The sequence below is a fragment of the Hirundo rustica genome (assembly GCF_015227805.2).
Source record: "Hirundo rustica isolate bHirRus1 chromosome 1 unlocalized genomic scaffold, bHirRus1.pri.v3 SUPER_1_unloc_1, whole genome shotgun sequence".
NCBI lineage: Eukaryota > Metazoa > Chordata > Aves > Passeriformes > Hirundinidae > Hirundo > Hirundo rustica.
In genome coordinates this window covers 10,727-26,460 of record NW_026690164.1, presented here as the reverse complement: position 1 = coordinate 26,460, position 15,734 = coordinate 10,727, and the positions used below count along the sequence as shown (strand labels likewise).

The window sequence follows — 15,734 nt, the reverse complement described above, 5'->3', positions numbered from 1 at the left end:
AACGGGGGAACCACCGTGGATGGACGGAATAAAAGTACGGCAGAGACGTGTCCACTCCCAGCTCCTCTGAGGATCCATCCCCACAGAGGCTTCGTGGAGAGGGGGAGAGCGCAGCGAGGGACCAAACCGCTCTGGGCTGAGGCTGTCCGTGCTGCAGAAACGCCCGGAAAAGCAGGACAGGCTGAGGCACGGAGAGCAAACACGGATGATGCGTCCCCACGCCAGTGACGCACAACGCAAGCCCGGCGTCCTGCCCACGCTGGAACCTGCTCTCTGCGCTGTCCCGGCTTAAAAACCTGCGACCTGAATATGGCCCCGAAAAGCTTCTGGGGAAAAGAGCTGGAGCATGCGAGAAAAGAGAGGCAGGGAATAAAAATACCACCGGCAGCAGCACCCTTACGGAACAAAGGCCTGCGCTTAAATCAGTGTGAGGAAAAGGAGGATGACACACTTCATCTAAGCGACCTGAGATAACCCAGGCTGGCTCCTCTGCTCCTGAAAGGCGACCAAAGAGAGAGGCACAATGATGCAACAACACTGCTCGGGATTGGGAGGCACTTCAAAGCTGCACCTGATGTGGGTGGGTGGCCGAAAAAAAAGAGATCGTGAAGGAAATCGAAAGAAATCACTGGCACCATAAAAGGCAAAAAAAAAAAATTTAGAAAAAGAAAGACAAACACCAGCAGCAAAACAAAGATTCACAATAGAAACATTCTTCCCCAAGGCAAAAAAAAAAAAACCAAGGAAAAAAAATCAAAGGGTTTGACAATTATTTCTTTAAAATATTAAGGAAATAAAGCCCCGTGTCCGGGTCGGGCACGCACCGCTCCATCAGCTGCAGGTAGGTCAGGTTCTCGTGCGTGTTGGGGTCGAAGAAGCCCTTGGTGTCGTCGCCGGGGTCGGACAGCACCTGGTTCATCTCCTGGTCGAAGTAGCCGCGCTTGTAGGCCACCTCCACGGGCAGGCGGTGGCTGTGCACGGGGTCGATGATGCCGCCCGTGGCGATCTGGGCCTCCAGCAGGCGGATGCCGTGGTCCCTGACGATCAGCTCCTTCTGCATGGCCTGGAACAGGGAGATCTTGTCGCCCGTGTAGGGGTCCGTGTAGCCCGTCACGGCCCGCTCGGCCGACAGCAGCTTCTCGTGCAGCTCGCCGCCCACCAGCCCGGCGGCCACGGCCTCGTCCACAGAGAGCTTCTGGTTCTTGACCGGGTCCACCAGGAAGCCGGTGGCGGCCTGTGCCTCCAGCAGCACCAGCGCCGTGCCCTGCCTCAGGACGCCCTTCCACATGGCCTGGTAGATGCTCATCTTCTCCGTCTGGCCGGGCCGGGCCTTGGAGGGCACCAGCACGCCGGCGATGACGCCCGTGCCGTCCAGGTAGCGCTTGACCGAGGCCATCTGCGTCACCTCCTGCACGGTCCTGGCGCCCTGCACCAGCTCGGCCAGCGTGCCCGTGTCGATGATGCCCGAGTCCAGCAGGTCCGAGGCGCTCACCTGCCGCCTGAGGCCGGCGAATTTCACGCTGCTGCTGCGCCGCGCCGCCTCCTCCACCAGCAGGGTGAGGAGCGTGGCCAGCTCGGCCAGCGCCAGGCTCCCGGCCCGCAGCTGCCCCAGCAGCTCCTCACGCTTGGCCTGGGACACGAACTTGGAGAAGAGGAGCTCCCACAGGGACACCTTCCTGCCGTGGAAGCCGCCCGCCGAGACCTCCACGGTGTGGGACTTGAGGGAGCGCTCCAGCTCCCGCTCCCGCTCCCGCTCCCGTTCCCGTTCCTGTTCCCGCTGGGAGTTTGAGGCGCTGTCGATCTCAACAGCTTCGGGCAGCACCTCCATCACTGGGGACTTGGGGGCCGCCGTGGCGCTGTGGCCCTGGGCCTCAGCCCTGGTGACGATGGCCGTCAGGAGCTCGATCATCTCCGCAATGCTGAGCGTGCCGGCCTTGTACCGGCGCAGCAGGTCCTGGCGGCGCTGCTCGGGGACGTAGCGGGAGAAGAGGAGCTCCCAGACGCTGACGCTCTGGCCCTGGAAGAGCCCCGGAGCCAGCGTGGTGCGGGCGGCCTGCAGGGCTCTGCGGGCATCCTCGCTCAGCTGGTAGAGCACGGAGCCCTTGTCCGTCAGCTGCAGCATCAGCAGCCCCGTGTCCGGGTCGGGCACGCAGCGGCGCAGCAGCTGCAGGTAGGTCAGGTTCTCGTGCGTGTTGGGGTCGAAGAAGCCCTTGGTGTCGTCGCCGGGGTCGGACAGCACCTGGTTCATCTCCTGGTCGAAGTAGCCGCGCTTGTAGGCCACCTCCACGGGCAGGCGGTGGCTGTGCACGGGGTCGATGATGCCGCCCGTGGCGATCTGGGCCTCCAGCAGGCGGATGCCGTGGTCCCTGACGATCAGCTCCTGCTTCATGGCCTGGAACAGGGACATCTTTTGTCCCGTGTAGGGGTGGGTGTATCCTGTCACTGCTTTCTCAGCACTGAGAAGTTTGTTTTTTAATTCACTGCCCACCAGCCCGGCGGCCACGGCCTCGTCCACGGAGAGCTTCTGGTTCTTGACCGGGTCCACCAGGAAGCCGGTGGCGGCCTGTGCCTCCAGCAGCACCAGCGCCGTGCCCTGCCTCAGGATGCCCTTCCACATGGCCTGGTAGATGCTCATCTTGTCCATCTTTCCAGGCTCAGCTTTTGAGGGCACCAGCACGCCGGCGATGCTGCCAGTTCCCTCAAGGTACCTCCTCACACTTTCTATTTGCGCTATTTCCTCTGCCGTCTTTTTTCCTTCCTGGAGTTTTTCTGCTGTTTCCTCTGTAATTATCTGTGCACTGAGCAGCTCTGACGCCGTAATTTGCTGTCGGATTCCCTGGAACCAGACATCACCTCTGCCCTCTTCTTTTTCTCTGATGATCTTCAGTATCGTCTCAATGATTCCTTGCACAATGTGTTGGGATTCCGCTTTGTACTTTTTCACCAGCTCTTTTCTTTTCTCCTCCGTGACGTACTCGGAGCAGAGGAGTTCCCACAGCGATAACACTTGTCCCTTGTATTTTCCCACAGGCACCTGGACGTTGGTGCACAACAGGGCGCTTTTCGTTTGCTCGTCGATGTAGAAATAGTCGCCTTCCTTTTCCAGGACCTGCAGCAGGTACAAGCCGCTCTCCCCGTCCTTGGCACACCTCTGCAGGAGCTGGCTGTAACTGATCTTCTCACGAGTGTTCGGATCGATGAAGCCTTTGCTGCCGTGGTCTGGATCCGAAAGCAGGAGGAACGTGTCCTCGTCCAGGTGCCCGCGCCTGTAGGCCACCTCCACGGGCAGGCGGTGGCCGTGCACGGGGTCGATGATGCCGCCCGTGGCGATCTGGGCCTCCAGCAGGCGGATGCCGTGGTCCCTGACGACGATCTTCTGCCTCACAGCCTGGAAGAGAGACATTTTGCTTCCTGTCTGAGGATCCGTGTATCCCGTCACGGCTTTCTCTGCCGACAGCAGCTGCTCTCGCAGCTCGCCGCCCACCAGCCCGGACGAGACGGCCTCGTCCACCAAGAGCTTCTGGTTGTTCCGGGGGTCGAGGAGGAAGCCGGTGGCCGCCTGTGCCTCCAGCAGCCCCAGTGCACATTGCTCGGTGAGAAGACCTTTCTTCAGCGCCTGGTAGATGCTCATCACCTCTTTCCTCGAGGGGAGGAGAACGCCAGCGATGCACCCAGTGCCATCCAGGTACCTTCGGACCGTGTCCCTCTTTGTGAGGCTGGCAAGCGCCAGGCTGCCGTCCTGCAGCTGATCCAGAGTTTTCTTGTCGATTATCTCAGAGTTGAACAGTTCTGACACCGACACCTCCCCCCGCAGCCCCTTGACCTTGAGGGCTTCTCCCCTTCGCTCTGTGTCCTCGATGATTTTTAGGATGAGGGATATCAGGTCCTCCAGCATGAGGGTTTTGCTTTTGTACTGCATCACCAGCTCTTTCCTTTTCTGCTCTGAGATGTAGTGAGAGCAGAGCACTTCCCAGACAGAAACTGTCTGGTCCTTAAACTTTCCAACCTTCACTTGCAGGGCCCTGGAGCGCAAAGCCTGTTTCGTGGACTCGTCGATGTAGAAGTACTTTCCTCCCTCCTTTACAACTTGCAGCATGTACAACCCAGTCTCTGGGTCCTGCACGCACCTCTCCAGGAGCTGCATATACGTCAGGTTCTCGTGCGTGTTGGGGTCGAAGAAGCCCTTGGTGTCGTCGCCGGGGTCGGACAGCACCTGGTTCATCTCCTGGTCGAAGTAGCCGCGCTTGTAGGCCACCTCCACGGGGACGCGGTGGCTGTGCACGGGGTCGATGATGCCGCCCGTGGCGATCTGGGCCTCCAGCAGGCGGATGCCGTGGCTCTTCACGATCAGCCCTTGGTTCATGGCTTCAAACAGGGACATGGGGGCTTTGGTGTAGGGGTCCGTGTAGCCCGTCACGGCTCTCTCGGCAGAGAGCAGCTTCTCGAAAATCTCCCCTCCAATCAGACCCACCTCTAAGGCTTCCTCCACCGAAAACTTCTTGTTTTTCTCAGGGTCGATGATGTAGCCGGTGGCCGCCTGCGCCTCCAGCAGCACCAGGGCGGTCCCTGGCCTCAGGATGCCCTTCCACATGGCCTGGTAGATGCTCATCTTCTCGTTGCTTGGCTGTATGAGGACCCCTGCTATGAAATTACTGCCCTCCAGGTACCTGCGGACAGACTCCATCTCCGTGACCTCCTTGACCGTTTTCTTGCCCTGGTTGAGCTCATCGAGGGTTTTTTTGTCTATCAGCTGGGACTGGAAGAGGTCGCTGGCGGACACTCTTTTCCGCAGGCCCTTGAACGCGAACTTCTTGCCCTGCGCCTCCGTCTCTTGGATGATTGTGGTGAGAGCTGTTGTGATTTCCTGTAGCGCTTCAGCCTTCTCGTCTTTGTACTTCTGCACCAGCTCCCTTCTCCTGCTGTCCGAGAAGTACTCGGAGTTGAGGAGGTCCCAGACGGACACGGTCTGCCCCTTGAACCGCCCCACGTTGACGCAGACGGTCACGGATCTCAGCACCTTCATGGTCTGCTCATCCACGCAGAACATCGCGTTTTCCGACAGAGGGAGGAGCCACAGGCCCGACTCGGCCTCGCGCACGCACCGCTCCTTCAGCTGCTGGTAGGTCACGTTCTCCTTGGTGTTCGGGTCGAAAAAGATCTTGGTGCTGTCGTCCAGCTGCGAGAGGGCTTGGTTCAGGTCCTCGTCGTAGAAGCCGTACCTGCAGGCGGCCTGGAGCGGCAGGTGGAGGTGGTGGACGGGATCCACCACCCCTCCCGCGGCCAGCTGCGCCTCCAGCAAGGGCACCGCCTCTGCCAGGGGGACGAGCTCCTTCCTGAGCGCCTGGCACAGGGAGATGGAGCCGCCGGTGTAGGGGTCGGTGTAGCCCGTCACGGCCCTCTCAGCCAGAAGGAGTTTCTCGCTCAGCTCCTCTCCCACCACAGCCGCCCTCACGGCGTCCCTCACGCTGAGCCTCCGGTTCGTGGCGGGGTCGATCAGGTACCCTGTGGCTGCCTGAGCCTCCAGCAGCCGCAGAGCAGCCCCGGGGAGGAGGAGGTTGTTTTTCATGGCGTCGTAGAAGCTCATCTTCCGTTTGGTGGCCTCTATGAGGACCCCAGCAATGCTGCCTGTGCCCTTCAAGTACCTCTTTACGCTCTCCATTGCGGCCACTTCTTCGGGAGTTTTCACGCCCTGAGCCAGTTCTTCGAACGTCTTCTGGGAAATGATGCCCGTGTCCAGCAGCCAGACCACGGGGACGCTGCCCCTCAGGCCTTCCAGGGAGATCTGGGTCCTGGCTTTCATCTCCATCTCCCCCACCAGCCTGAGCACAAGAGCAACCAGCTGCTCCAGCGACAGCTCCTCCGACCGGAACCTCTCCGTGAAGTCGCTCCTCTGCTCCTCGGTGAAGTACCCCGAGTGCACGAGCTCCCAGAGGGAGACCCCTTTTTCCTTCACCGCGGTCTCCTTGAAAATCCGTTGGATTTGCTCGTCGGTGTAGGCAGGAGCGGCCGCCTGTGCCAGAGGCAGCAAGTGGAAGCCGGAGACCTCGTCCTTCTGGCAGTGCTGGATGAGCTCGGCGTAGGTCACGCTCTCCTTGCTGTCCGGGAGGCAGAACACTCTGTGGTCATCGCTGGGCTTGGAGAGGGCCTTGCTCGTGTCCTCGTCCAGGCAGCCTCGCTGCTGGGCCGACTCGAGGGGCAGGTGGTGGCCGCAGGCTGGGTCGATGATGCCGCCGGTGGCCATCTGCACCTCCATGAGCTGCATGGCCTGCTTGTCGGCGATCAGGCCCTTCTTCATCGCCTGGAAAAGGGGGATCTTCTTGCCCGTGAAGGGGTCTTTGTAGCCCGTCACGGCCCCTTCCGCGTGCTGCAGCTTCTCGTGGACGTCTGGCCCGATGACCCCCTCCTTGACGGCCTCATCCACGCGGAGCTTCTGGTTGTTCACGGGGTCGATAATGAAGCCCGTGGCGGCCTGGGCCTCCAGCAGGGGCAGGGCTACTCCTGGCACCACGATGTTCTGCTTCATGGCCTCATAAATGCTCATCCTCTGGTTGGACGGCTGGAGCACAATCCCCCCGATGCTGCCCGAGCCGTAGAGGTACTTCCTGACGGAGTCCATGCGCAGGACTTGCTCCGGGGTGACGGATCCCTCCAGCACCCGCTCAAACAGCGCCCTGTCGATGACACCGGTTTCCATCAGGTGATAGGCGCTGACGTTGCCCCTCATGGCCGGGAACTTGATGGGGGCCCATTTCTTCATCTCCTCCTCCAGCATGAGCCGGATTTGCTCCAGGCTGAGCTTCCTCAGCTGGAAGTGGTTGAAAATCTCCCGGCGCCTGCCCTCGCTGAAGTACTCGGAGTTCAGCAGGTCCCACACGGAGACGTTCTCCCCCCGCAAGCGCCCGAACCTGACGGGCAGCCAGGAGCCCCTGAACGCCTGCCTGGTGGCCTCATCCACGAACTGCCGCTTCCTGCTGTTCAGAGGGAGGAGGCAGAGCCCGGTGGAGGGCTCGGTGATGCACTTCTCCTTCAGCTGCAGGTAGGTCAGGTTCTCGTGCGTGTTGGGGTCGAAGAAGCCCTTGGTGTCGTCGCTGGGGTCGGAGAGGATTAAATTCATCTTCTTGTCGAAGTAGCCGCGCTTGTAGGCCACCTCCACGGGGATGCGGTGGCTGTTGACGGGGTCGATGATGCCGCCCGTGGCGATCTGGGCCTCCAGCAGGCGGATGCCGTGGTCCCTGACGATCAGCTCCTTCTGCATGGCCTGGAACAGGGAGATCTTGTCGCCCGAGTAAGGATCTCTGTAGCCCGTGACCGATTTCTCCGCCGCCAGCAGCTTGTCGTAGACGTCGGGGCCGATGACGTTCGCGCGCAGAGCCTCATCCACGGAATACCGCTTGTTGGCAGCTGGGTCAATGACAAACCCCGTGGCGGCCTGCGCCTCCAGGAGGATCAGAGACGTTCCCGGCCGCAGCAGCCCCTTCCGCTTTGCCTGGTAGATGCTGATCTTCTCCTGGGAGTCGGGGAGCAGCAGCCCACCGATGCTCCCGGTGCCCTGCAGGTACTTCCTGACCGTGTCCATGCTGACGACTTCTTTGGCCGAGGTTTCTCCCTCCTTGAGTTTCTTAAACAGGTCTTTGTTGATAATTTCCGAGCTCAGGAGCTGGTCGGCCGTCACCTGGTCCCTCAGGCCCTTGAAGGTGACGTTAGCAGTGGCAGCCTTTTCCTCCACGGCGGCTCTGACGGCCTCTCCCAGTCCCTGCAGGGAGAGCGCTCCCGCCAGGAACTGCTGAGCCAGCGCAGCTCTCTGCTCGCCCTGGATGTAGTCGGAGAAGAGCAGTTTCCAGAGAGACACCGACTTGCCCTTGAATTTCCCCGCAGCCACGGGCACCCGTGCGTTTTCCAGAGCCATCTGGCTCCCGTGGTCGAGGAAGCCACGGGGCGTTCCCTGCGACCCTCCGCTGCCGTCCCCGGCGAGTGGCAGCAGCAGGAGCCCCGTGCCGGGATCGGTGACGCAGCGCCGGAGCAGCTCCGCGTAGCTCAGCTTCTCCTTGGAGCCGGGGTGGAAGAACCCCTTCAGGTCGTCGGGAGGGCTGGAGAGGAGCTGCCTGGTGGGCTCGTCCAGGTGCCCCCACTCGCAGGCCGTCTCCGCGGGCACACGGATGCGCCTGCCCGGAGCGATCACACCCCCCGTGGCCAGCTGAGCCTCCAGGAGGCAAAGGCCGTGATCCCTGGGGACGAAGCCCTTCCCGATGGCTTGGAACAGGGAGAGCGTTTCTCCGGTGGAGGGGTCCCTGTATCCCGTGATGGTTTTCTCGGCCGAAGAGAGTTTCTCGTAAAGCTCTGGGCCGATGAGGCCAACCCTGACAGCCTCATCCACGGAGTAGCTTTTGTTCTTTAGGGGGTCTGTCAGGCTGCCGGTGGAGGCCTGGACTTGCAGGAGCAGGAGAGCAGCACCAGGCACAAGGAGATGCTCCCTCAGGGCCTGGTAAAGGCTTTTCTGCTCCCCGGAGGGCAGGACCACCCCGGCCACGCTCCTCGTGCCGCGCAGGAACTGCTGGACCGCGTCATTCTCTGCCACCTCCTGGGCAGAGACCCGTCCCTCCTCGAGGCCTCGGAACACGTCAGGGCTGATGATGCCGGAGTCCACCAGGTCCCTGCCGCTCACCCGCCCGCCCAGCCCCGGGAAGGTGATTTGCAGCGGCAAGAGGAGGAGGCCTGAGGCTGGATCCACGAGACACCTCTTCCGAAGCTCCTGGTAGGTGACCTTCTCCATTGTGCTGGGGTCCAGGAACGCTTTGCTCTCCTCGTTGCTGGGGTCGGAGACCAGCCGCCTCATCTCCTCATCCAAATATCCCCTCTCACAGGCCGCCTCTGCCGGGAGCCGGCCGCCGGTGGCCGGGTCGATGACGCCTCCGGTCGCCAGCTGGGCCTGGAGCAGGCGAACGCCCTGCTCCCTCCCCACCAGCTCCTTCTGCATCGCCTGGTACAGGGAGATTTTCTCTTCCGTGTAAGGGTCCACGAAGCCGGTGGCGGCTCTGTCCGCCGAGAGCAGCCGCTCCTTCAGCTCCAGCCCCACCAGCCCCGTCCGCACGGCCTCTGCCACGGGGACGCCACGCTTCCCCAGCGGGTCGGAGATGGAGCCCGTGGCTGCCTGCGCCTCCAGGAGGCAGAGGGCCAAATCCAGGCTCAGCAGGTGCTCTCTGGTGGCCTCGTAAAAGCTCATTGTCCTCTTTGAAGCCTCGACGTACACGCCCGCAATGCTGCCAGCCGTCTCCGAGGGTTCCCCAGCGGCGCCCGGAGCCGCCGCGGCACTGCCGGCTGCTTTCCGCGGTTTGCGCGGCATCGCGCCCTGGCACGGGCCGTTTGTCCCTGACGCGTCTCCCCCGGGAGAGCTGGGAACGGCGTGGCCGTTCACCGCTGGCTCGCTCTCCATCCTGCGGCTGCACGCCTCCCACGGCTCTCAGGGCTCTGGAGAGAGAGGGGGGGAGAGTGGGGAAAGCTCGGTGAGAAATCGAATTCTCCGTGGTTTGCACGTTAAACACAGGGAAATCAGAAACGGAAACATTCCCGGGCAGGAGGAAGCGGCAGCCAAAGGCTGAGGAGCACGGCCAAACCTGGTGGGACACCCTGAGGGGTCTGGCCAAGCTCGAGGAGTCAGTGGATGAGAAGCTCCACGTGCCCTGGGATCCCAAAACCCCCCCGTGCCCTGGGCTGAGCCCCCAGCGTGGGCAGCAGGGGAGGAGGAGGGGGGATCCTGCCCCTCTGCCCCGCTCAGGTGAGACCCCACCTGCAGAGCTGCCCCACACCCTGGGGTTCCAGCACAGGAGGGGCCTGGAGCTGCTGGAGAGAGCCCAGAGGAGAGCACGGAGCTGCTCCAGGGCTGGAGCCCCTCTGGAGCCGGGCTGGGAGAGCCGGGGGTGCTCCCCTGGAGGGGAGAAGGATCCAGGGAGAGCTCCGAGCCCCTGGCAGGGCCTGGAGGGGCTCCAGGAGAGCTGGAGAGGGGCTGGGGACACGGGATGGAGGGACAGGACACAGGGAATGGCTCCCACTGCCAGAGGGCAGGGATGGATGGGATACTGGGGATTGGGAATTCTGGCACAGGTGCCCAGAGCAGCTTTGGCTGCCCCTGGATCCCTGGCAGTGTCCCAGGCCAGGTTGGACGGGGCTTGGAGCAGCCTGGGACAGCGGGAGGTGTCCGTGCTCGTGTCACGGGGTGGGACTGGTTGGGCTTTAAGGTCCCTCTCCACCCGAACCATTCCGTGATTCTGCGATTCCGGGGTTGCAGATCCACGTTCTCCCGCACGGCTGCGGCACGAATCCCGCCGTCCTTGCGCTGTTCCCCCTCCCACGGCGCAGGGGAGGCAGAGGCTCCATCTGAGCGAGCGGAGCCCCCAGGGTGGGGCTGCACCTGACCCGAACCCGCCCTCCTGCCCGCAGAGCTGCGCCCGGCTCAGAGACCCAAATCGCCCACGCCTCAAGCACCCATGTAAAAATTCTCGCTCCTGGAAGCCCACCCCTCCCCAAGGAATGCCCGGGTGGGACTTTGGACTGAGAGCCGGACTGCTGAGATTAGATAAAAGGGAAACGCATTCCTCGGGGGGGAGGCAAACGAGTAAACAAGGAAAAGGAGGCAGCCGTGCTGGAATCGTCTCCGGCTGGCGCTGGGGCCAGGCCGTGGCCCACGGAGACGTTTGCTGGGAGCGGGTTTGCTCAGGTTTCCCTCCAGGTGGGGCGGGGGGAGGATCTTTCACAGGATCCCGGGATCCCAGAATCCCAGGATCACAGGATCACAGAATCACAGAATGTCTGGATCACAGGATCCCGGGATCACGGGATCACAGCATCACAGAATCACAGAATCACGGGACCACAGAATCCCAGAATCCCAGAGACAGAGAATCCCAGAATCCCAGGCTCACAGGCTTACAGAATCCCAGAATTACAGAATCCCAGAATCACAGGATCACAGAATCCCAGAGTCAGTCCCAGAATCATAGAACCACAGAATCCCAGAATCCCAGAATCACAGAATCCCAGAATCATAGAATCCCAGGATCACAGTGACAGAATCCCAGAATCACAGAATCCAAGAATCCCAGAATCCCAGGATCACAGGCTCACAGAATCACAGAATGTCTGGATCACAGGATCCCGGGATCGTAGGATCACAGGATCACAGGATCCCAGAATCCCAGAAGCCCAGAATCCAAGAATCCCAGAATCCCAGGATCACAGGCTCACAGAATCACAGAATCACAGAATCAGAGAACCACAGAACCACAGAATCCCAGAATTCCAGAGTCATAGAATCACAGAATCCCAGGATCCCAGAATCCCAGGATCACAGAATCCCAGAGTCACAGGATCCCAGGATCCCAGGATCCCAGAACCAGAGAAGCACAGAATCCCAGAATTCCAGAGTCACAGAATCACAAAATCACAAAATCCTAGAATCCCAGAATCCCAGGATCCCAGAATCACAGAGTCACAGAATCCCAGAATCACAGAATCCCGGAATCCCAGGATCACAGAATGTCTGGATTGGAAGAGACTTTCAAGATCATCGAGTCCAACCCAACCCCAACACAACTAAACCCTGGCCCCCAGTGCCACATCCAGTCTTGTTTTAAACACGTCCAGGGATGGTGACTCCACCACCTGCCCAGGCAGAGCATTCCAGTACTTTATCACTCTTTCTGTGGAAAACTTTTTCCTGATATCCAGCCTGTATTTCCCTCGGTACAGCCTGAGGCTGTGTCCTCTGCTTCTGTCAGCACTGCCTGGAGAAAGAGCCCAGCCCCAGGTGAGCACAGCCACCCTCCAGGAGCTGTGCAGAGTGATGAGGTCACCTCTGAGTCTCCTTTTCTCCAGGCTCAACAACCCCAGCTCCCTCAGCCCTTCCTCACAGGGGTTGTGTTCCCAGCCCCTCACCAGCCTCCTTCCCTCCTCTGGACACGCTCAAGGGTCTCAGTGACCACCCTGAGCTGAGGGGACAGAGCTGGACACTGCACTCAATGTCCACCCTGAGCTGAGGGGACAGAGCTGGACACTGCACTCAATGTCCACCCTGAGCTGAGGGGACAGAGCTGGACACTGCACACAAAGTCCATCCTGAACTGGACACAGCACTCAGTGTCCACCCTGAACTGAGGGGACAGAGCTGGACACTGCACTCAATGTCCACCCTGAGCTGAGGGGACAGAGCTGGACACTGCACACAAAGTCCATCCTGGACTGGACACAGCACTCAGTGTCCACCCTGAACTGGACACAGCACTCAGTGTCCATCCCAAACTGGACACAGCACTCAGTGTCCATCCCAAACTGGACACAACACTCAGTGTCCACCCTAACTAAACTGGACACAGCACACAATGTCCATCCCGTACTGGACACAGCACTCAGTGTCCATCCTAAACTGAGGGGACAGAGCTGGACACAGCACACAAAGTCCATCCTAAACTGGACAGAGCACTCAATGTCCATCCCAAACTGGACACAGCACTCAATGTCCATCCTGGACTGGACACAGCACTCAAGGTGTGGCCTGACCAGAGCTGAGTCCATTCAGCGCGGTGCCAGCCCTGCTCGGGGGCAGTGACCCCCTCACACCCACTGCCTGTGGCGTGGGACCCCCAGCCCTGGGAAGGCCAAATCCACAGGAAATCCACACGGGGAGCAGCCCAGGGAGCGCCCTCATCCACCAGAGACCCCCCGAGTGCCCCCCGCTCCTGAAGCCTCGAACTGCTGGAGTCCAGGGAATTCCTCTGGCTGCCCTGGAGGGTCAGGGACCTGGACAGGGGGGTCTGGGACCCTGGCACAGAGCCCAGAGGGACACTGGCTTTGATCCCAGTCCATGGGAAAGGCTTCCTGCGCTGCGGGAGGGATTGCAGGCCACAGGAGTGTGAAAGAGAGGAGTTTAGCTCATCACAGGGTGAGAAAACAGTAGGTTTGGGTTTTTAGTGTGGAAGTGGATGGGAGCAAGGTGGAGGATTTGGGGCGCTGTCTCCTGCTTCTTCTTTCTCCTTCCCTCACTCCATTTCCTGCAGTGAGGGTGGCACAAAGCAGTTTAAGGAGATTGGGTCAGAGTAGGGATGACCTGTTTAGTGTAAGTGATAGGTGTTGGCAAATAACGATAAATAAAGAGCACGTAACAATTAGTATAAAAGATAGCGACAGCCCAGTGCGGGGGGAGTCGGCAGATGCCCGAGCAGCTGCACAGACCTCAGCTGGGCACTGAGAAAATCGTAAGATAAGAAACAATAAACAGAGCGCGCAACCTTGAAATATCAGAACCTGAAGACTCCGTCTCTTTTTTACGTTTGGCTCCGGGCTTTGCAGAGGGCAAAAAGACTCTAAAACCCCCTGAATCTCGGAACAAAATACCGAGATCGAACCGTGACAAACCCCGAGATGCTGTGAGGGACAAACAACGCCCGGCCAGGGATTTCCTGCCCCGAGCCGGCGTTAACCCCGCGCGTCCTGCGCTCTCCGGGGACACCGGCACCGCCGAGACCGGCCGGAGAGGGGTCCAGGGAGCACGGCTGGGCTCCACGCACGGCGGAACTCTCTTTATTCTGTCTCCTCACTCTCTTTCTGCCCCTCCCATCTATTTTCTGTTTCTTTCTCCCCCTCTCTCTCGCATGTTTACTGTCAAATAAAAGCACACTGTTGACTTTGGCATAGGGCCTCATTTGCATCCTAATTCGGGCAGAGGCATTCCTGACACCTTTTAACGGCTGAACACCGACAACTTTAACACCTGGATCCTAATGACTCTAACAACTGGATCCTAAGAACTTTAATAACTGAGTCCTGATAACTTTAACAATTGGATCCTGATAACTTTAACAACTGGATCCTGACAACTTTTAACAGTTGAACCCTGACAACTTTAACACCTGGATCCTAATGCCTGTAACAACTGGATCCTAAGAACTTTAATAACTGAATCCTGATAACTTTAACAATTGGATCTTGATAACTTTAACAACTGGATCATGACAACTTTAACAACTGGATCCTCACAATTTTAATAACTGGATCCTCACAATTTTAATAACTGGATCCTGACAACTTTTAACAGTTGAACCCTGAAAACTTTAACACCTGGATCCTAATGACTTTAACAACTGGATCCTAAGAACTTTAATAACTGAATCCTGATAACTTTAACAACTGGATCCTGAAAACTTTAACAACTGGAGCCTGACAACTTTTAACACCTGAACTCTGACAACATTAGTAACTGGATCCTGAAAACTTTAATCACTGGATCCTGAGAACTTTAACACATGAACCCTGTCAACATTTACACCCGAACTCTGACAACTTTAATAACGGGACCCTGGAAACTTTAATTACTGAGCCAGGACAACTTTAATAGCTGGATCCTGACAACTTTAACAACTGGATCCCAAGCACTAACAACTGCATCCTGACAACTTTTAACACCTGAACTCTGACAATGTTAACAACTGGATCCTAAGAACTTTAACACCTGAACCCTGACAACTTTAATAACTGGACCCTGGAAACTTTAATAACTGAACCAGGATAACTTTAACAACTGGATCCTGTCAACTTTAATAACTGGAACTTGACAGCTTTAATAACTAGATCCTGAGAACTTCAATAACTAGACCCTGAGAACTTTAACAACTGGATCCTCACAACTTTAATAACTGGAACTTGACAATTTCAATAACTAGATCCTGAGAACTTCAATAACTGGATCCTGACACCTTTAACACCTGAACCCTGACAATTTTAACAACTGGATCCTGAGAACTTTAACACCTGAACCCTGACAATTTTAACAACTGGATCCTCACAACTTTAATAACTGGATCCTGACACCTTTAACACCTGAACCCTGACAATTTTAACAACTGGATCCTCACAACTTTAATAACTGGATCCTGACACCTTTAACACCTGAACCCTGACAATTTTAACAACTGGATCCTCACAACTTTAATAACTGGATCCTGAGAACTTTAACATCTGAACCCTGACAATTTTAACAACTGGATCCTGGCACCTTCAACGCCCGAACCCCGGCAGCTTGGGGCTGCACGGCGAGCTCCGGGCCCTCGGAGGGTGCCTGTGGTCGAGCCCGGGCGTGCCGGGCTCCGGGAGCTGCGGTCGCCCGCTGCCTCCGGGCCGTGGCCGCGGCGCACGGCGGCAGAGGAGCCTCCCTGCCCGCAGCCTCCGGGCCAGCAGGAGGACGTCCCGCAGCCGGCGGAGCAGCTTTGAGGAGCGAGGGAGCACGTCCGATGGTTTCTTTTTTCCCCCGGTGAATTCCATCCCCTAAGGCAGAGCCCCGGCCGCGGCGCCGAGCGGGGTCAGTCGGGGCCGGACTGGCCCCGAGCGCTGCGGAGGACCCAGGACACGCTCCTGCCCAAGCTCCCGGTGCTTCCCACCGGGATTTCCGCACGCAGCCAGGGCAGGGCCGCCTCGAGGTGCTCAGCACACGGAGCCCCAGCCAGAGCCGGTGCGGCACCGACCCTCCCGCAGGGCTCACATCGGCTGGGGACAGCGTGGAGCCGCTCCGCCGCATCGCCAGGGGCTCGCAGCCCCATCTATCTCCTCCCGGGCTCCACACCCTGGCGGTGCCCGGACCCTGCGCAGCCCAGGAGCAGTCTCCCTGCTCCGGCTCGGTCCCCACGCGTCCCTCCAGCTCTCCCCGTGCCTCTCGGCCACGCCAGCGCCTTCTCCCGACGCTGGCTCTGGGC

The 15,734-nt window shown here is 59.2% G+C and overlaps 1 protein-coding gene across 1 annotated transcript; it reads right to left on the bottom strand.

Moving 5' to 3' along the window:
• Window positions 1-769: 769 nt before the first annotated feature.
• Window positions 770-9,430, bottom strand: LOC120766022 (epiplakin-like). Its single transcript, XM_040091371.1, has 2 exons — window positions 1,886-9,430; window positions 770-1,543 (listed from the first exon to the last, which is right to left on the bottom strand). The coding sequence occupies exons 1-2, from the start codon at window positions 9,428-9,430 to the stop codon at window positions 770-772; spliced, it is 8,319 nt and encodes a 2,772-aa protein (XP_039947305.1).
• Between the last annotated feature and the right edge of the window lie 6,304 nt (window positions 9,431-15,734).

Coding starts and splice junctions, on each gene's coding strand:
- LOC120766022 (XM_040091371.1), bottom strand. CDS start 9,430: ATGGAGAGCGAGCCAGCGGTGAACGGCCACGCCGTTCCCAGCTCTCCC. Junction 1,544..1,885: donor TCGAGCTCCTGACGGCCATC/GTCACCAGGGCT, acceptor CTGCTGGTGGAG/GAGGCGGCGCGGCGCAGCAG.